The 21,224-nt window shown below is 43.8% G+C and overlaps 1 protein-coding gene across 1 annotated transcript in view; it reads right to left on the bottom strand.

The window, feature by feature from the left end:
- Positions 1-21,224, bottom strand: part of LOC106570772 (regulating synaptic membrane exocytosis protein 2) — a gene marked incomplete at its 3' end in the record, with an annotated part of 112,168 nt that overhangs the window by 57,878 nt on the left and 33,066 nt on the right. Inside the window, exons 3-4 of the mRNA XM_045693721.1 lie at positions 9,348-9,467; positions 231-330 (exon numbers count right to left, since the gene is read on the bottom strand). Coding sequence (XP_045549677.1) covers positions 231-330; positions 9,348-9,467 — 220 coding nt within the window. The remainder of the gene's footprint in view (positions 1-230; positions 331-9,347; positions 9,468-21,224) is intronic.

The raw sequence follows: 21,224 nt of genomic DNA, 5'->3' as shown, positions 1-21,224 counted from the left end.
GTTCTCGTGACATCATCATTGTGAGTCAGCATGTACTAACTACATATTTAGAATGAGCCAGTGTCTACTCATGACATCATCAATATGAACCAGTGTACTACTCATGACATCATCAATATTAACTATTGTATTGCTCATGACATCCTCAGTGTGAGCCAGTGTCTACTCATGACATCATCAGTGTGAGACAGTGTGTACTCTTGACATGATCAGTGTGAGCAGGTGTGTACCTGGTCGAAGGTGACCAACAGTATCTGCTAGACTTCCTCTCTTCACTTTAGTGATGAAAGCACAAAGTCGACCAGAATCCATCATCTTTCCTCCAACCACCTGTTAGACACAGACATATTCAGTCATCACTATACATTGTACTCAATATACATCACTATACATCAGTGGTGTAAAGTACTTAAGTAAAAATACTTTAAAGTACTACTTAAGTAGTTTTTTGGGGTATCTGTACTTTACTTTACTCTTTATAACTTTTAATTTTACTTCGCTACAGTCCTAAAGAAAATAATGTACTTTTTACTCCTTACATTTACCTGACACCCAAAAGTACTCGTTACATTTTTAATGCTTAGCAGGACAGGAAAATGGTCCAATTCACACACTTATCAAAACAACACATGGTCATCCCTTCTGTCTCTGATCTGGCGGACTCACTAAACACAAATGCATATTTTGTAAATTATGTGTTGGAGTGTTCCCCTGGCTATCTGTAAATGATGTCTGAGTGTTGGAGTGTGCCCCTGGATATCTGCAAATGATGTCTGAGTGTGGGAGTGTGCCCCTGGATATCTGTAAATGATGTCTGAGTGTGGGAGTGTGCCCCTGGATATCTGTAAATGATGTCTGAGTGTTGGAGTGTGCCCCTGGATATCTGTAAATGATGTCTGAGTGTTGGAGTGTGCCCCTGGATATCTGTAAATTATGTCTGAGTGTTGGAGTGTGCCCCTGGATATCTGTAAATTATGTCTGAGTGTTGGAGTGTGCCCCTGGATATCTGTAAATTATGTCTGAGTGTTGGAGTGTGCCCCTGGATATCTGTAAATTATGTCTGAGTGTTGGAGTGTGCCCCTGGATATCCATACATTAAAAACAAGAAAATGGTGCCGCCTGCTTTGCTTAATAGAAGGAATTGGAAATACATCTCAGTATACATCACTATACATTAATTGTATTTTTATTTTTTATTATTTAACCAGGTAGGCTAGTTGAGAACTAGTCCTTTATTTAACCAGGTAGGCTAGTTGAGAACAAGTTCTCATTTACAACTGAGACCTGGCCAAGATAAAGCAAAGCGACACAGACAACAACACAGAGTTACACATGGAATAAACAAGCGTACAGTCAATAACACATAGAAAAAAGAAAGTCTATATTCAGTGTGTGCAAATGGCATGAGGAGGTATGGCAATAAATAGGCCATAGTAGAGAAGTAATTACAATTTAGCAAATTAACACTGGAGTGATAGATGAGCAGATGGTGATTATAATCAGTATACATCAATATACATTATACTCAGTATATATCTCAGTATACATCAATATACATTATACCCAGTATATATCTCAGTATACATCACTATACATTATACTCAGTATATATCTCAGTATACATCACTATACATTATACTCAGTATATATCTCAGTATACATCAATATACATTATACTCAGTATATATCTCAGTATACATCAATATACATTATACTCAGTATATATCTCAGTATACATCAATATACATTATACTCAGTATATATCTCAGTATACATCACTATACATTATAATCAGTATACATCACTATACATTATACTCAGCATAATATTAATTTTCACAAAGTCTGCTGCCTCACTTTGTATGATGGCAATTTGCATATACTCCAGAATGTTATGAAGAGTGATCAAATGAAATCCCCCTTTGCCATGCAAATGAACTGAATCCCCCAAAAACATTTCCACTGCATTTCAGCCCTGCCACAAAAGGACCAGCTGACATCATGTCAGTGATTCTCTCGTTAACACAGGTGTGAGTGTTGATGAGGACAAGGCTGGAGATCACTCTGTCATGCTGATTGAGTTTAAATAACAGACTGGAAGCTTCAAAAGGAGGGTGGTGCTTGGAATCATTGTTCTTCCTCTGTCAACCATGGTTACCTGCAAGGAAACACGTGCCGTCATCATTGCTTTACACAAAAAGGGCTTCACAGGAAAGGATATTGCTGCCAGTAAGATTGCACCTAAATCAACCATTTATCAGATCATCAAGAACGTCAAGGAGAGCAGTTCAATTGTTGTGAAGAAGGCTTCAGGGCGCCCAAGAAAGTCCAGCAAGCACCAGGACCATCTCCCAGAGTTGATTCAGCTGCGGGATCGGGGCACCACCAGTACAGAGCTTGTTCAGGAATGGCAGCAGGCAGGTGTGAGTGCATTGGCATGCACAGTGAGGCGAAGACTTTTGGAGGATGGCCTGGTGTCAAGAAGGGCAGCAAAGAAGCCACTTCTCTCCAGGAAAAACATCAGGGACAGACTGATATTCTGCAAAAGGTACAGGGATTGGACTGCTGAGGACTGGGGTAAAGTCATTTTCTCTGATGAATCCCCTTTCCGATTGTTTGGGTCATCCGGAAAAAAGCTTGTCCGGAGAAGACAAGGTGAGCGCTACCATCAGTCCTGTGTCATGCCAACAGTAAAGCATCCTGAGACCATTCATGTGTGGGGTTGCTTCTCAGCCAAGGGAGTGGGCTCACTCACAATTTTGCCTAAGAACACAGCCATGAATAAAGAATGGTACCAACACATCCTCAGAGAGCAACTTCTCCCAACCATCCAGGAACAGTTTGGTGACAAACAATGCCTTTTCCAGCATGATGGAGCACCTTGCCATAAGGCAATAGTGATAACTAAGTGGCTCGGGAAACAAAACATCAACATTTTGGGTCCATGGCCAGGAAACTCCCCAGACCTTAATCCCATTGAGAACTTGATGTCAATCCTCAAGAGACGGGTGGACAAACAAAAATCCACAAATTCTGACAAACTCCAAGCATTAATCATGCAAGAATGGGCTGCCATCAGTCAGGATGTGGCCCAGAAGTTAATTGATAGCATGCCAGGGCGGATTGCAGAGGTCTTGAAAAAGAAGGGTCAACACTGCAAATATTGACTCTGCATCAACTTCATGTAATTGTCAAAAAAAGCCTTTGATACTTATGAAATGCTTGTAATTATACTTCAATATTCCATAGTAACATCTGACAAAAATATCTAAAGACACTGAAACAGCAAACTTTGTGGAAATTAATATTTGTGTCATTCTCAAAACTTTTAGCCACGACAGTACTATGCTTCTCTCAGTCATGGCTGAACAAGGACATGGATAATATAAATACATCTAGCAGTTGTTTCTGTGCAGGACAGAATGGCAGAGTCCGGTAAGATCAAGGGAGGTGTGTGTCTCTCTATTAACAACAACCGGTGCACAATCTCTAATAATAAGGAAATCTCAAGGTTCTGCTTGCCTGAGGTAGAATACCTCATGACAAGCTGTAGACCTGATAAAGAAATGTATATGTTTAAAGTAATGACTAAAGAATTCCACCCTGAAACGTAATTAACGATGTGAAATGTATTAGAATTATAAGACTATGTGAAATATATTAGAATTATAAGACTATAATCCAATGATGTATGTGTGAGACAAGTTAAGGGTGGGAAATGTATGGTTGAGAAAACAAAGGACAATTGAACTACACATGACCTGGTTGTAACTCTGAAAATACTGAAAGAGGCCCTGCCAAGGCCCCTTTAATCTAGGGAGGAGAGGAACGGCGAGGAACTGCCAGGCTGGTAGAATAGTGATAAACGAGGAATGTGAACTGTGGAAAAAGATACAGCCCACCTACTGTTTGTGTGTGTGTGTGTGTGTGTGTGTGTGTGTGTGTGTGTGTGTGTGTGTGTGTGTGTGTGTGTGTGTGTGTGTGTGTGTGTGTTTGGGGGGTTATAAAGACTGTTCACATTTTGTTGACTTCAGAACGTTCTCTGAATAAAGAACTAACCTATTGCAGACTGGGGGCTTTGTCTAATTCTTCATTAACCAGGGTCTTACACACTTCTGGGAATTGGTCAAAGCTATAGTGATAGTTGAGATCAACCATTGGGATAAAGATTCTCGTGACAAGACCATACTATTTACCAAGAGAGTTTTCATCTATATTTTTTGTAGCTGTCTATTCACCACCATATCTTCGATGGCATTGAGGAGTTTACCACATCAGTCACCAACTTCATTAACAAGGCCATCGACATCGTCATCCCCACAGTGACTCTATGTACATATCCAAACCAGAAGCCATTGATTACAGGCAACATCTGCACTGAGCTAAAGGCTAGAGCTGCTGCATTTAAGGAGCAAGACACTAATCCGGACGATTATAAGAAATCCTGCTACGCCCTCCGATGATACATCAAACAGGCAACGCGTCAAGATTGAATCCAAGATTGAATCCTACTACACAAGCTCTGATGCTCATCAGATGTGTCAGGGCAACCCATCCGAGAGCTTCCCAGTGACGCAAGCCTACCAGGCGAGCTAAATGTCTTATATGCTCACTTCGAGGCAAGCAACACTGAACCAAGCACCAACTGTTCCGGACGACTGTATGATCACACTCTCTGTAGCCGATGTGAGCAAGACCTTTGAACAGGTTAACATTAACAAGGCCGCAGGGCCAGACGGATTACCAGGACGTCTTCTCAGAGCATGCGCTGATCAACTGGCAAGTGTCTTCACTGACATTTTCAACCTCTCCCTGACCCAGTCTGTAATACCTTTATGTTTCAAGCAAACTACCACATTCCCTGTGCCCAAGAATGCCAAGGTTACCTGTCTAAATGACTACCACCCAGCAGCACTCAAATCTGTAGCCAACAACACATCCGCCACGCTGACCCTCAACATAGGGACCCCTCAGGGGTGTGTGCTCAATCCCCTCATGTACTCCCTGTTCACCCATGACTGCGTGGCCGTGCACGATTCCAACACCATCATTAAGTTTGCCGTCGCCACGACGGTGGTAGGCCGAATCGCCAACGACAGTGAGACAGCCCACAAAGAGGAGGTCAGAAACCTGGCAGTGTGGTGTCAGGACAATAACTTCTCCCTCAACGTGATCAAGGCAAAGGAGATGATTGTGGACTACAGGAAATGGAGGGCCGAGCACGCCCCCATTCACATCGACAGGGCTGTAATGGAGCCGGTCGAGAGCTTCAAGTTCCTCAGTGTCCACATCACTAAGGATATATTATAGTCCACAAACACACCAAGAGGGTACAACAACACCTCTTCCCCCTCAGGAGTACCAGGTACCAGGTAATAAGACTGCTGAACAGCTTCTACCCCCAAGTCATCAGACCGCTGAACAGCTTCTACCCCCAAGCCATCAGACCGCTGAACAGCTTCTACCCCCAAGCCATAAGACTGCTGAACAGTTAATCAAATGGCTATTTATTTATCTTAATGGTTTTGCACTGACTCCCTTGCACTGGCTCTATGCACATTCACTAGACTCGACCCATACACTCACTCATACAACACTGACACTCCAACACACAAAGATGCACAAACACTACATATGCTCACACACACAAATTCCACACTGACATGCATATTGACGCCACACACAGATACACAATCACACATAATACACACTTCACATACGCTGCTGCTGCTCTATTTATTATATTTACTGATTGCCTTGTCAATTTTACCCCTACCCACATGTACATAGTGTATAACCTCAATTATCTCAACTACCTGGTGCCCCCGCACATTGACTCAGTACTGGTACTCCCTGTATATATCCATGTTATTACCTGGTACTCCCTGTATATAGCCATGTTATCACCTGGTACTCCCTGTATATAGCCATGTTATTACCTGGTACTTCCTGTATATAACCATGTTATTACCTGGTACTCCCTGTATATAGCCATGTTATTACCTGGTACTCCCTGTATATAGCCATGTTATCACCTGGTACTCCCTGTTTATAGCCATGTTATTACCTGGTACTTCCTGTATATAACCATGTTATTACCTGGTACTCCCTGTATATAGGCATGTTATTACCTGGTACTCCCTGTATATAACCATGTTATTACCTGGTACTCCCTGTATATAACCATGTTACTACCTGGTACTCCCTGAATATAACCATGTTATTACCTGGTACTCCCTGTATATAGCCATGTTATTACCTGGTACTCCCTGTATATACCATGTTATTACCTGGTACTACCTGTATATAGCCATGTTATTACCTGGTACTTCCTGTATATAGCCATGTTATTACCTGGTACTTCCTGTATATAGCCATGTTATTACCTGGTACTTCCTGTATATAACCATGTTATTACCTGGTACTCCCTGTATATAGCCATGTTATTACCTGGTACTCCTTGTATATAGCCATGTTATTACCTGGTACTCCCTGTATATAACCATGTTATTACCTGGTACTTCCTGTATATAGCCATGTTATTACCTGGTACTCCCTGTATATAGCCATGTTATTGTTTTTGTGTTGTTACTATTTCCTTTGTTTTGTAAAAATAGATATTGATATTTTAAACAGTACAAAACATACATAAACTACAACATCATACAAACATCAACTACATCGCCCTGCCCAGACCCACTAACACACTCCCATCTCCAGATCAACTACATCACCCTACCCAGACCCACTAACACACTCCCATTTCCAGATCAACTACATCGCCCTGCCCAGTCCCACTAACACACTCCCATCTCCAGATCAACTACATCGCCCTGCCCAGTCCCACTAACACACTCCCATCTCCAGATCAACTACATCACCCTGCCCAGTCCCACTAACACACTCCCATCTCCAGATCAACTACATCGCCCTGCCCAGACCCACTAGCACACTCCCATCTTCAGATCAACTACATCACCCTGCCCAGACCCACTAACACACTCCCATCTCCAGATCAACTACATCGCCCTGCCCAGTCCCACTAGCACACTCCCATCTCCAGATCAACTACATCACCCTGCCCAGTCCCACTAACACACTCCCATCTCCAGATCAACTACATCGCCCTGCCCAGTCCCACTAACACACTCCCATCTCCAGATCAACTACATCACCCTGCCCAGTCCCACTAACACACTCCCATCTCCAGATCAACTACATCGCCCTGCCCAGACCCACTAACACACTCCCATCTTCAGATCAACTACATCACCCTGCCCAGACCCACTAACACACTCCCATCTTCAGATCAACTACATCACCCTGCCCAGACCCACTAACACACTCCCATCTTCAGATCAACTACATCACCCTGCCCAGTCCCACTAACACACTCCCATCTCCAGATCAACTACATCACCCTGCCCAGTCCCACTAGCACACTCCCATCTCCAGATCAACTACATCACCCTGCCCAGACCCACTAACACACTCCCATCTCCAGATCAACTACATCACCCTGCCCAGACCCACTAACACACTCCCATCTCCAGATCAACTACATCGCCCTGCCCAGACCCACTAACACACTCCCATCTCCAGATCAACTACATCACCCTGCCCAGTCCCACTAACACACTCCCAACTCCAGATCAACTACATCACCCTGCCCAGACCCACTAGCACACTCCCATCTCCAGATCAACTACATCACCCTGCCCAGTCCCACTAACACACTCCCATCTTCAGATCAACTACATCACCCTGCCCAGACCCACTAACACACTCCCAACTCCAGATCAACTACATCACCCTGCCCAGACCCACTAACACACTCCCATCTCCAGATCAACTACATCACCCTGCCCAGACCCACTAACACACTCCCATCTCCAGATCAACTACATCACCCTGCCCAGACCCACTAACACACTCCCATCTCCAGATCAACTACATCACCCTGCCCAGACCCACTAACACACTCCCATCTCCAGATCAACTACATCACCCTGCCCAGACCCACTAACACACTCCCATCTCCAGATCAACTACATCACCCTGCCCAGACCCACTAACACACTCCCATCTCCAGATCAACTACATCGCCCTGCCCAGTCCCACTAACACACTCCCATCTTCAGATCAACTACATCACCCTGCCCAGACCCACTAACACACTCCCATTTCCAGATCAACTACATCGCCCTGCCCAGACCCACTTCGTTTTTGTTAACTGTAATTTCGTTACACTCCAACTTTCCCTCCATCTTGAACCAACATCAGTTCTTTTTAAATCAAATCAAATGTATTCATAAAGCCCTTCTTACATCAGCTGATATCTCAAAGTGCTGTACTGAAACCCAGCCTAAAACCCCAAACAGCAAGCAATGCAGGTGTAGAAGCACGGTGGCTAGGAAAAACTCCATAGAAAGGCCAAAACCTAGGAAGAACCCTAGAGAGGAACCAGGCTCTGAGGAGTAGCCAGTCCTCTTCTGGCTGTGCCTGGTGGAGATTATAACAGCACATGGCCAAGTTGTTCAAATGTTCATAAATGACCAGCATGGTCAAATAATAATAAAAGTCTTGGTTCCAATAGTCAATATTTTTTTCTAAATGATTGTCAGCTGTATAGACTCTCTGCAAGGTTTTGTATACCTTACCTATCATATGAACATCATTTTCTAACTCAAATATGATTCCCTCAATGTTTAAATAGTTTATTTCGCAAATATTTGACTTTTAAAAAAAAAACTCTGCACTGTTGGGAAATGTGCCCATAAGTAAGCATTTCTTGTAAAGTCTACACCTGTTGTATTCGGCTCATGTGACCAATAACATTTTATTTGAGTCAGCCCAGATATCGTCCCCATGTCTTGAGTCCCATCAGAGCTCTTGTGTCTATGGGTTAGGGTTAGGAGCAGGTCCAGGATCAGGGCTTACCTTGAGTCCCAGCAGAGCTCTTGTGTCTACGGGTTAGGGTTAGGAGCAGGTCCAGGATCAGGGCTTACCTTGAGTCCCAGCAGAGCTCTTGTGTCTATGGGTTAGGGTTAGGAGCAGGTCCAGGATCAGGGCTTACCTTGAGTCCCAGCAGAGCTCTTGTGTCTACGGGTTAGGGTTAGGAGCAGGTCCAGGATCAGGGCTTACCTTGAGTCCCAGCAGAGCTCTTGTGTCTACGGGTTAGGGTTAGGAGCAGGTCCAGGATCAGGGCTTACCTTGAGTCCCAGCAGAGCTCTTGTGTCTACGGGTTAGGGTTAGGAGCAGGTCCAGGATCAGGGCTTACCTTGAGTCCCAGCAGAGCTCTTGTGTCTACGGGTTAGGGTTAGGAGCAGGTCCAGGATCAGGGCTTACCTTGAGTCCCAGCAGAGCTCCTGTGTCTCGGGGCACCGTTCCATCCTTCATCCTCTTGTTTAGTATAATCCGCCCTATCAGGCGCTCGCCATCTTTGGACGGTTGCCATGTCATCGGGTGCTACGAGGTCAAAGTGACAACACACATGTTGTGTTTTACAACAAGTAGGCTTCTCATGTTTCAAGAACAAAACATTAGAACAAGAATATAATATAGAAGAACATACTGAACAGGAAGAAGGGTGGAGGCCATATTACGTGATGCATCGTGATTACACAAACTTAGATCAAGAGACATTGGAATTTGGTGTCAAAAGGTGCTCTATCCAGGTTCATTAGTATAACCACAGAATCTGTCATGATCAGTATAGGAAAAACCCTATGAAAGCTTGCTTTGCTGTCTTCATGTGCTGTAAAGTCAGTTTAGGCAGTATATTACACTGTGCTGTCTTCATGTGCTGTAAAGTCTGTATAGGCAGTATATTACACTGTGTAACTAATCCAACCGTCATGCATTTTAAATGCTGTGATGACACAGGAGAAGTGGTCATTCATATATCCATTGGCATGTGATTTAAGAGTTTGTGTGACCACAGCAGTGGTGGGTAGATGGATAAGCATGCACTGGAAAACATGCAGAGAAAGAGAGAGAGAGATTGAGCGAGAGGTGAGTAGGAAAAGAGAGAAATAGAAGGAAGAGAGAGAGCAGGGAAAGAGCAAGGACCACCAGGCTGAAAACAGTGACCACCCACAGTGTTGAGGAGGGAGAAAGAGGATCTCATTCAGTTTATTTAACTAGGCAAGTCAGTTAATTAAGAACAAACTCTTATTTTCAATGATGGCCTAGGAACAGTGGGTTAACTGCCTTGTTCAGGAGCAGAAGGACTGTTTTGTATCTTGTCAGCTCGGGGATTCGATCTTGCAATCTTTCGGTTACTAGTCCAACGCTCTAACCACTAGGCTACCTGCCGCCCCCATTAACTACCCACAGTGTTGAGGAGGGAGGTAGAAGGTCTCATTCAGTGAGGGACAGTGATGTGACCAGGCTACCCCCCAAAACATAAACTGTATGTATGTGTAGAGTCCGTGTGCTAGCGTGTGTGTTAGTGTGGGTGTGTGTGACTGTGTGTGTGTCTCTCTTCACAGTCTGACTTGTTCCATAGGTGTATATTTCATGTTTTTTTTACATTTTACTGCTTGCATTAGTTACTTGATGTGGAAAATAGGTCCATGTAGTCATGGTTGAAGTAGTTGTAGTGGGTTGTAGTGGGTTGTAGTAGTTGTAGTGGGTTGTAGTAGTTGTAGTGGGTTGTAGTGGGTTGTAGTAGGTTGTAGTGGGTTGTAGTGGGTTGTAGTGGGTTGTAGTAGTTGTAGTGGGTTGTAGTAGTTGTAGTGGGTTGTATTAGTTATAGTGGGTTGTAGTAATTCTAGTGGGTTGGAGTAGTTGGAGTAGGATGTAGTAGTTGTAGTAATTCTAGTGGGTTGGAGTAGTTGTAGTGGGTTGTAGTAGTTGTAGTAATTCTAGTGGGTTGGAGTAGTTGGAGTAGGATGTAGTAGTTGTAGTAATTCTAGTGGGTTGGAGTAGTTGTAGTGGGTTGTAGTAGTTGTAGTAATTCTAGTGGGTTGGAGTAGTTGGAGTAGGATGTAGTAGTTGGAGTAATTCTAGTGGGTTGGAGTAGTTGTAGTGGGTTGTAGTAGTTGTACTAAATAAGTATTTGTAGTTGGTTATAGTAGTTCTATTTGGTTGCAGTAGCTGTAGTGATTAAGTAGTTGTAGTAGGTTGTAGTGGGTTGTAGTGGGTTATAGTGGGTTGTAGTGGGTTGTAGTGAGATGTAGTGGGTTGTAGTGGGTTGTAGTGGGTTGTAGTAGGTTGTAGTGGGTTGTAGTGGGTTGTAGTAGGTTGTAGTGGGTTGTAGTGAGTTGTAGTAGTTGTAGTGGGTTGTAGTGGGTTGTAGTGGGTTGTAGTGAGTTGTAGTGGGTTGTAGTAGTTGTAGTGGGTTGTAGTGGGTTGTAGTAGTTGTAGTGAGTTGTGGTGCGTTCTAGTAGGTTGTATTGGGTTGTAGTGAGTTGTAGTAGTTATAGTAGTTGTAGTGATTAGTAGTAGTTGTAGTGAGTTGTAGTGCATTGTAGTAGGTTGTAGTGCATTGTAGTAGGTTGTAGTGGGTTGTAGTGGGTTGTAGTAGGTTGTAATGTGTTGTAGTAGTTGTAGTGGGTTGTAGTGGGTTGTAGTAGTTGTAGTGGGTTGTATTGGGTTGTAGTGAGTTGTAGTAGTTATAGTAGTTGTAGTGATTAGTAGTAGTTGTGGTGGGTTGTAGTGGGTTGTAGTGGGTTGTAGTAGTTGTAGTGGGTTGTATTGGGTTGTAGTGAGTTGTAGTAGTTATAGTAGTTGTAGTGATTAGTAGTAGTTGTGGTGGGTTGTAGTGGGTTGTAGTGGGTTGTAGTGATTAGTAGTAGTTGTAGTGGGTTGTAGTGGGTTGTAGTGATTGGTAGTAGTTGTAGTGGGTTGTAGTGGGTTGTAGTGGGTTGTAGTGGGTTGTAGTAGTTGTAGTGGGTTCTAGTGGGTTGTAGTGGGTTGTAGTAGTTGTAGTGGGTTGTAGTAGTTGTAGTGGGTTGTAGTGGGTTGTAGTGAGTTGTAGTAGTTATGGTAGTTGTAGTGAGTTGTAGTGGGTTGTAGTGGGTTGTAGTAGGTTGTAGTGGGTTGTAGTAGGTTGTAGTGGGTTGCAGTGCGTTGTAGTGGGTTGTAGTGAGTTGTAGTGGGTTGTAGTGGGTTGTAGTGGGTTGAAGTGATTAGTAGTAGTTGTAGTGGGTTGTAGTGATTAGTAGTAGTTGTAGTGAGTTATAGTGGGTTGTAGTGGGTTGTAGTGGGTTGTAGTAGGTTGTAGTGGGTTGTAGTGGTTGTAGTGAGTTGTAGTGCGTTGTAGTAGGTTGTAGTGGGTTGTAGTGAGTTGTAGTAGTTATAGTAGTTGTACTGATTAGTAGTAGTTGTAGTGGGTTGTAGTAGTTGTAGTGAGTTGTAGTGCGTTGTAGTAGGTTGTAGTGGGTTGTAGTAGGTTGTAGTGAGTTGTAGTAGGTTGTAGTGTGTTGTAGTGGGTTGTAGTGGGTTGTAGTGGGTTGTAGTGAGTTGTAGTAGTTATAGTAGTTGTAGTGAGTTATAGTGGGTTGTAGTGATTAGTAGTAGTTGTAGTGGGTTGTAGTGGTTTGTAGTGGGTTGTAGTAGGTTGTAGTGGGTTGTAGTGGGTTGTAGTGGGTTGTAGTAGGTTGTAGTGGGTTGTAGTGATTAGTAGTAGTTGTAGTGAGTTATAGTGGGTTGTAGTGGGTTGTAGTAGGTTGTAGTGGGTTGTAGTGGGTTGTAGTGGGTTGTAGTGGGTTGTTGTGGGTTGTAGTAGTTGTAGTGGGTTGTAGTGGGTTGTAGTGGGTTGTAGTAGTTGTAGTGGGTTGTAGTGGGTTGTAGTGGGTTGTAGTGTGTTGTAGTGGGTTGTAGTGGGTTGTAGTAGTTGTAGTGAGTTGTAGTGCGTTGTAGTAGGTTGTAGTGGGTTGTAGTGAGTTGTAGTAGTTATAGTAGTTGTACTGATTAGTAGTAGTTGTAGTGGGTTGTAGTAGTTGTAGTGAGTTGTAGTGCGTTGTAGTAGGTTGTAGTAGGTTGTAGTAGGTTGTAGTGGGTTGTAGTAGCTGTAGTGAGTTGTAGTGGGTTGTAGTGGGTTGTAGTAGTTGTAGTGAGTTGTAGTGTGTTGTAGTAGGTTGTAGTGGGTTGTAGTAGGTTGTAGTGGGTTGTAGTAGGTTTCTAGTGGGTTGCAGTGCGTTGTAGTGGGTTGTAGTGAGTTGTAGTGGGTTGTAGTGATTAGTAGTAGTTGTAGTGGGTTGTAGTGGGTTGTAGTGGGTTGTAGTAGTTGTAGTGGGTTGTAGTAGGTTGTAGTGGGTTGTAGTGGGTTGTAGTGGGTTGTAGTGAGTTGTAGTAGTTATAGTAGTTGTAGTGATTAGTAGTAGTTGTAGTGGGTTGTAGTGGTATGTAGTGGGTTGTAGTAGGTTGTAGTGGGTTGTAGTGGGTTGTAGTGGGTTGTAGTAGGTTGTAGTGGGTTGTAGTGATTAGTAGTAGTTGTAGTGAGTTATAGTGGGTTGTAGTGGGTTGTAGTGGGTTGTAGTAGGTTGTAGTGGGTTGTAGTGGGTTGTAGTGGGTTGTAGTGAGTTGTAGTAGTTGTAGTGGGTTGTAGTGGGTTGTAGTGGGTTGTAGTAGTTGTAGTGGGTTGTAGTGGGTTGTAGTGGGTTGTAGTGAGTTGTAGTGGGTTGTAGTGGGTTGTAGTAGTTGTAGTGAGTTGTAGTGCGTTGTAGTAGGTTGTAGTGGGTTGTAGTGAGTTGTAGTAGTTATAGTAGTTGTACTGATTAGTAGTAGTTGTAGTGGGTTGTAGTAGTTGTAGTGAGTTGTAGTGCGTTGTAGTAGGTTGTAGTAGGTTGTAGTAGGTTGTAGTGGGTTGTAGTAGCTGTAGTGAGTTGTAGTGCGTTGTAGTGGGTTGTAGTAGGTTGTAGTAGGTTGTAGTAGGTTGTAGTGGGTTGTAGTAGTTGTAGTGGGTTGTAGTGGGTTGTAGTGAGTTGTAGTAATTATAGTAGTTGTAGTGAGTTGTAGTGGGTTGTAGTGGGTTGTAGTAGGTTGTAGTGGGTTGTAGTAGGTTTCTAGTGGGTTGCAGTGCGTTGTAGTGGGTTGTAGTGAGTTGTAGTGGGTTGTAGTGATTAGTAGTATTTGTAGTGGGTTGTAGTGGGTTGTAGTGGGTTGTAGTGGGTTGTAGTAGTTGTAGTGGGTTGTAGTAGGTTGTAGTGTGTTGTAGTGGGTTGTAGTGGGTTGTAGTGGGTTGTAGTGAGTTATAGTAGTTGTAGTGATTAGTAGTAGTTGTAGTGGGTTGTAGTGGTTTGTAGTGGGTTGTAGTAGGTTGTAGTGGGTTGTAGTGGGTTGTAGTGGGTTGTAGTAGGTTGTAGTGGGTTGTAATGATTAGTAGTAGTTGTAGTGAGTTATAGTGGGTTGTAGTGGGTTGTAGTGGGTTGTAGTAGGTTGTAGTGGGTTGTAGTGGGTTGTAGTGGGTTGTAGTGGGTTGTAGTGAGTTGTAGTAGTTGTAGTGGGTTGTAGTGGGTTGTAGTGGGTTGTAGTGGGTTGTAGTGGGTTGTAGTGGGTTGTAGTGGGTTGTAGTGAGTTGTAGTGGGTTGTAGAGGGTTGTAGTGGGTTGTAGTAGGTTGTAATGTGTTGTAGTAGTTGTAGTGGGTTGTAGTGGGTTGTAGTAGTTGTAGTGGGTTGTATTGGGTTGTAGTGAGTTGTAGTAGTTATAGTAGTTGTAGTGATTAGTAGTAGTTGTGGTGGGTTGTAGTGGGTTGTAGTGGGTTGTAGTGATTAGTAGTAGTTGTAGTGGGTTGTAGTGGGTTGTAGTGATTGGTAGTAGTTGTAGTGGGTTGTAGTGGGTTGTAGTGGGTTGTAGTGGGTTGTAGTAGTTGTAGTGGGTTCTCAGTGGGTTGTAGTGGGTTGTAGTAGTTGTAGTGGGTTGTAGTAGTTGTAGTGGGTTGTAGTGGGTTGTAGTGAGTTGTAGTAGTTATGGTAGTTGTAGTGAGTTGTAGTGGGTTGTAGTGGGTTGTAGTAGGTTGTAGTGGGTTGTAGTAGGTTGTAGTGGGTTGCAGTGCGTTGTAGTGGGTTGTAGTGAGTTGTAGTGGGTTGTAGTGGGTTGTAGTGGGTTGAAGTGATTAGTAGTAGTTGTAGTGGGTTGTAGTGATTAGTAGTAGTTGTAGTGAGTTATAGTGGGTTGTAGTGGGTTGTAGTGGGTTGTAGTAGGTTGTAGTGGGTTGTAGTGGTTGTAGTGAGTTGTAGTGCGTTGTAGTAGGTTGTAGTGGGTTGTAGTGAGTTGTAGTAGTTATAGTAGTTGTACTGATTAGTAGTAGTTGTAGTGGGTTGTAGTAGTTGTAGTGAGTTGTAGTGCGTTGTAGTAGGTTGTAGTGGGTTGTAGTAGGTTGTAGTGGGTTGTAGTAGGTTGTAGTGTGTTGTAGTGGGTTGTAGTGGGTTGTAGTGGGTTGTAGTGAGTTGTAGTAGTTATAGTAGTTGTAGTGAGTTATAGTGGGTTGTAGTGATTAGTAGTAGTTGTAGTGGGTTGTAGTGGTTTGTAGTGGGTTGTAGTAGGTTGTAGTGGGTTGTAGTGGGTTGTAGTGGGTTGTAGTAGGTTGTAGTGGGTTGTAGTGATTAGTAGTAGTTGTAGTGAGTTATAGTGGGTTGTAGTGGGTTGTAGTAGGTTGTAGTGGGTTGTAGTGGGTTGTAGTGGGTTGTAGTGGGTTGTTGTGGGTTGTAGTAGTTGTAGTGGGTTGTAGTGGGTTGTAGTGGGTTGTAGTAGTTGTAGTGGGTTGTAGTGGGTTGTAGTGGGTTGTAGTGTGTTGTAGTGGGTTGTAGTGGGTTGTAGTAGTTGTAGTGAGTTGTAGTGCGTTGTAGTAGGTTGTAGTGGGTTGTAGTGAGTTGTAGTAGTTATAGTAGTTGTACTGATTAGTAGTAGTTGTAGTGGGTTGTAGTAGTTGTAGTGAGTTGTAGTGCGTTGTAGTAGGTTGTAGTAGGTTGTAGTAGGTTGTAGTGGGTTGTAGTAGCTGTAGTGAGTTGTAGTGGGTTGTAGTGGGTTGTAGTAGTTGTAGTGAGTTGTAGTGTGTTGTAGTAGGTTGTAGTGGGTTGTAGTAGGTTGTAGTGGGTTGTAGTAGGTTTCTAGTGGGTTGCAGTGCGTTGTAGTGGGTTGTAGTGAGTTGTAGTGGGTTGTAGTGATTAGTAGTAGTTGTAGTGGGTTGTAGTGGGTTGTAGTGGGTTGTAGTAGTTGTAGTGGGTTGTAGTAGGTTGTAGTGGGTTGTAGTGGGTTGTAGTGGGTTGTAGTGAGTTGTAGTAGTTATAGTAGTTGTAGTGATTAGTAGTAGTTGTAGTGGGTTGTAGTGGTATGTAGTGGGTTGTAGTAGGTTGTAGTGGGTTGTAGTGGGTTGTAGTGGGTTGTAGTAGGTTGTAGTGGGTTGTAGTGATTAGTAGTAGTTGTAGTGAGTTATAGTGGGTTGTAGTGGGTTGTAGTGGGTTGTAGTAGGTTGTAGTGGGTTGTAGTGGGTTGTAGTGGGTTGTAGTGAGTTGTAGTAGTTGTAGTGGGTTGTAGTGGGTTGTAGTGGGTTGTAGTAGTTGTAGTGGGTTGTAGTGGGTTGTAGTGGGTTGTAGTGAGTTGTAGTGGGTTGTAGTGGGTTGTAGTAGTTGTAGTGAGTTGTAGTGCGTTGTAGTAGGTTGTAGTGGGTTGTAGTGAGTTGTAGTAGTTATAGTAGTTGTACTGATTAGTAGTAGTTGTAGTGGGTTGTAGTAGTTGTAGTGAGTTGTAGTGCGTTGTAGTAGGTTGTAGTAGGTTGTAGTAGGTTGTAGTGGGTTGTAGTAGCTGTAGTGAGTTGTAGTGCGTTGTAGTGGGTTGTAGTAGGTTGTAGTAGGTTGTAGTAGGTTGTAGTGGGTTGTAGTAGTTGTAGTGGGTTGTAGTGGGTTGTAGTGAGTTGTAGTAATTATAGTAGTTGTAGTGAGTTGTAGTGGGTTGTAGTGGGTTGTAGTAGGTTGTAGTGGGTTGTAGTAGGTTTCTAGTGGGTTGCAGTGCGTTGTAGTGGGTTGTAGTGAGTTGTAGTGGGTTGTAGTGATTAGTAGTATTTGTAGTGGGTTGTAGTGGGTTGTAGTGGGTTGTAGTGGGTTGTAGTAGTTGTAGTGGGTTGTAGTAGGTTGTAGTGTGTTGTAGTGGGTTGTAGTGGGTTGTAGTGGGTTGTAGTGAGTTATAGTAGTTGTAGTGATTAGTAGTAGTTGTAGTGGGTTGTAGTGGTTTGTAGTGGGTTGTAGTAGGTTGTAGTGGGTTGTAGTGGGTTGTAGTGGGTTGTAGTAGGTTGTAGTGGGTTGTAATGATTAGTAGTAGTTGTAGTGAGTTATAGTGGGTTGTAGTGGGTTGTAGTGGGTTGTAGTAGGTTGTAGTGGGTTGTAGTGGGTTGTAGTGGGTTGTAGTGGGTTGTAGTGAGTTGTAGTAGTTGTAGTGGGTTGTAGTGGGTTGTAGTGGGTTGTAGTGGGTTGTAGTGGGTTGTAGTGGGTTGTAGTGAGTTGTAGTGGGTTGCAGTGGGTTGTAGTAGTTGTAGTGAGTTGTAGTGCGTTGTAGTAGGTTGTAGTGGGTTGTAGTAGGTTGTAGTGGGTTGTAGTAGGTTTCTAGTGGGTTGCAGTGCGTTGTAGTGGGTTGTAGTGAGTTGTAGTGGGTTGTAGTGATTAGTAGTAGTTGTAGTGGGTTGTAGTGGGTTGTAGTGGGTTGTAGTAGTTGTAGTGGGTTGTAGTAGGTTGTAGTGATTAGTAGTAGTTGTAGTGGGTTGTAGTGGTTTGTAGTGGGTTGTAGTAGGTTGTAGTGGGTTGTAGTGGGTTGTAGTGGGTTGTAGTAGGTTGTAGTGGGTTGTAGTGATTAGTAGTCGTTGTAGTGAGTTATAGTGGGTTGTAGTGGGTTGTAGTGGGTTGTAGTGGGTTGTAGTGGGTTGTAGTGAGTTGTAGTAGTTGTAGTGGGTTGTAGTGGGTTGTAGTGGGTTGTAGTGGGTTGTATTGGGTTGTAGTGGGTTGTAGTAGTTGTAGTGAGTTGTAGTGCGTTGTAGTAGGTTGTAGTGGGTTGTAGTGAGTTGTAGTAGTTATAGTAGTTGTACTGATTAGTAGTAGTTGTAGTGGGTTGTAGTAGTTGTAGTGGGTTGTAGTGCGTTGTAGTAGGTTGTAGTAGGTTGTAGTAGGTTGTAGTGGGTTGTAGTAGTTGTAGTGGGTTGTAGTAGTTATAGTAGTTGTACTGATTAGTAGTAGTTGTAGTGGGTTGTAGTAGTTGTAGTGGGTTGTAGTAGTTGTAGTGAGTTGTAGTGCGTTGTAGTAGGTTGTAGTGGGTTGTAGTGCATTGTAGTAGGTTGTAGTAGTTATAGTAGTTGTAGTGATTAGTAGTAGTTGTAGTGATTAAGTATTTATTTTTATTAAAAAAATTATTTCACCTTTATTTAACCAGTTAGGCTAGTTGAGAACAAGTTCTCAATTGGAACTGCGACCTGGCCAAGATAAAGCAAAGCAATTCAACAACACAGAGTTACACATGGAATAAACAAAACATAAAAAGAGGGTCGTAATAATACAGTAGAACAAAATAAAACAAAAAGTCTATATACAGGGAGTGCAAATGAGGTAAGATAAAGTAGGTAAGGCAATAAATAGGCCATGGTGGCGAAGTAATTACAATGTAGCAATTAAACACTGGAATGGTAGATGTGCAGAAGATGAATATGCAAGTAGAGATACTGGGGTGCAAAGGAGCAAGATAAATAAATAAATACAGTATGGAGATGAGGTAGATTGAATGGGCTGTTTACAGATGGGCTATGTACAGGTGCAGTGATCTGTGAGCTGCTCTGACAGCTGGTGCTTAAAGCTAGTGAGGGAGATATGAGTTTCCAGCTTCAGTGATTTTTGCAGTGGTTCCAGTCATTGGCAGCAGAGAACTGGAAGGAAAGGCGGCCAAAGTAAGAATTGGCTTTGGGGGAGACCAGTGAGATATACCTGCTGGAGTGCGTGCTACGAGTGGGTATTGCTATGGTGACCAGTGAGCTGAGATAAGGCAGGGCTTTACCTAGCAGAGACTTGTAGATGACCTGGAGCCAGAGGGTTTGGCGACGAGTATGAAGCGAGGGCCAACCAACGAGAGTGTACAGGTCGCAGTGGTGGGTAGTGTATGGGGCTTTGGTGACAAAACGGATGGCACTGTGATAGACTGCATCCAATTTGTTGAGTTGAGTGTTGGAGGCTATTTTATAGATGACATCGCCGAAGTCGAGGATCGGTAAGATGGTAAGTTTTACGCGGGTATGTTTGGCAGCATGAGTGAAGGACACTTTGTTGCGATATAGGAAGCCGATTCTACATTTAATTTTAGATTGGAGAAGCTTAATGTGAGTCTGGAAGGAGAGTTTACAGTCTAACCAGACACCTAGGTATTTGTAGTTGTCCACGTATTCTAAGTCAGAGCCGTCCAGAGTAGTGATGCTGGATGGGCGAGCGAGTTTATTATTTCTATGTGGGGTTCTAGGTTATTACACTGCTCAAAAAAATAAAGGGAACACTAAAATAACACATCCTAGATCTGAATGAATGAAATAATCTTATTAAATACTTTTTTCTTTACATAGTTGAATGTGCTGACAACAAAATCACACAAAAATAATCAATGGAAATCCAATTTATCAACCCATGGAGGTCTGGATTTGGAGTCACACTCAAAATTAAAGTGGAAAACCACACTACAGGCTGATCCAACTTTGATGTAATGTCCTTAAAACAAGTCAAAATGAGGCTCAGTAGTGTGTGTGGCCTCCACGTGCCTGTATGACCTCCCTACAACGCCTGGGCATGCTCCTGATGAGGTGGCGGATGGTCTCCTGAGGGATCTCCTCCCAGACCTGGACTAAAGCATCCGCCAACTCCTGGACAGTCTGTGGTGCAACGTGGCATTGGTGGATGGAGCGAGACATGATGTCCCAGATGTGCTCAATTGGATTCAGGTCTGGGGAACGGGCGGGCCAGTCCATAGCATCAATGCCTTCCTCTTGCAGGAACTGCTGACACACTCCAGCCACATGAGGTCTAGCATTGTCTTGCATTAGGAGGAACCCAGGGCCAACAGCACCAGCATATGGTCTCACAAGGGGTCTGAGGATCTCATCTCGGTACCTAATGGCAGTCAGGCTACCTCTGGCGAGCACATGGAGGGCTGTGCGGCCCCCCAAAGAAATGCCACCCCACACCATGACTGACCCACCGCCAAACCGGTCATGCTGGAGGATGTTGCAGGCAGCAGAACGTTCTCCACGGCATCTCCAGACTGTCATGTCTGTCACATGTGCTCAGTGTGAACCTGCTTTCATCTGTGAAAAGCACAGGGCGCCAGTGGCGAATTTGCCAATCTTGGTGTTCTCTGGCAAATGCCAAACGTCCTGCACGGTGTTGGGCTGTAAGCACAACCCCCACCTGTGGACATCGGGCCCTCATACCACCCTCATGGAGTCTGTTTCTGACCGTTTGAGCAGACACATGCACATTTGTGGCCTGCTGGAGGTCATTTTGCAGGGCTCTGGCAATGCTCCTCCTGCTCCTCCTTGCACAAAGGCGGAGGTAGCGGTCCTGCTGCTGGGTTGTTGCCCTCCTACGGCCTCCTCCATGTCTCCTGATGTACTGGCCTGTCTCCTGGTAGCGCCTCCATGCTCTGGACACTACGCTGACAGACACAGCAAACCTTCTTGCCACAGCTCGCATTGATGTGCCATCCTGGATGAGCTGCACTACCTGAGCCACTGGTGTGGGTTGTAGACTCCGTCTCATGCTACCACTAGAGTGAAAGCCCCACCAGCATTCAAAAGTGACCAGAACATCAGCCAGGAAGCATAAGACCTGAGAAGTGGTCTGTGGTCACCACCTGCAGAACCACTCCTTTATTGGGGGTGTCTTGCTAATTGCCTATAAATTCCACCTGTTGTCTATTCCATTTGCACAACAGCATGTGAAATGTATTGTCAATCAGTGTTGCTTCCTAAGTGGACAGTTTGATTTCACAGAAGTGTGATTGACTTGGAGTTACATTGTGTTGTTTAAGTGTTCCCTTTATTTTTTTGAGCAGTGTATTTCTGTGTTGGTGATTTGTATGATTCCCAATTAGAGGCAGCTGGTAATCGTTGTCTCTAATTGGGGATCATATTTAAGTAGTTATTTTTCCCACCTGTGTTTGTGGGATCTTGTTTTTGTGTAGGTGCCTATTTGCACTTCGCTGTCTTCACGTTTCGTTTGTTCATTTACTGTTTTTGTATTTTGCTGAAGTTTCACATTATA

The sequence above is a fragment of the Salmo salar genome, chromosome ssa14 (assembly GCF_905237065.1).
Source record: "Salmo salar chromosome ssa14, Ssal_v3.1, whole genome shotgun sequence".
NCBI lineage: Eukaryota > Metazoa > Chordata > Actinopteri > Salmoniformes > Salmonidae > Salmo > Salmo salar.
The sequence above is the reverse complement of the archived record's forward strand: the minus strand, read 5'-3'. Positions and strand labels throughout refer to the sequence as shown.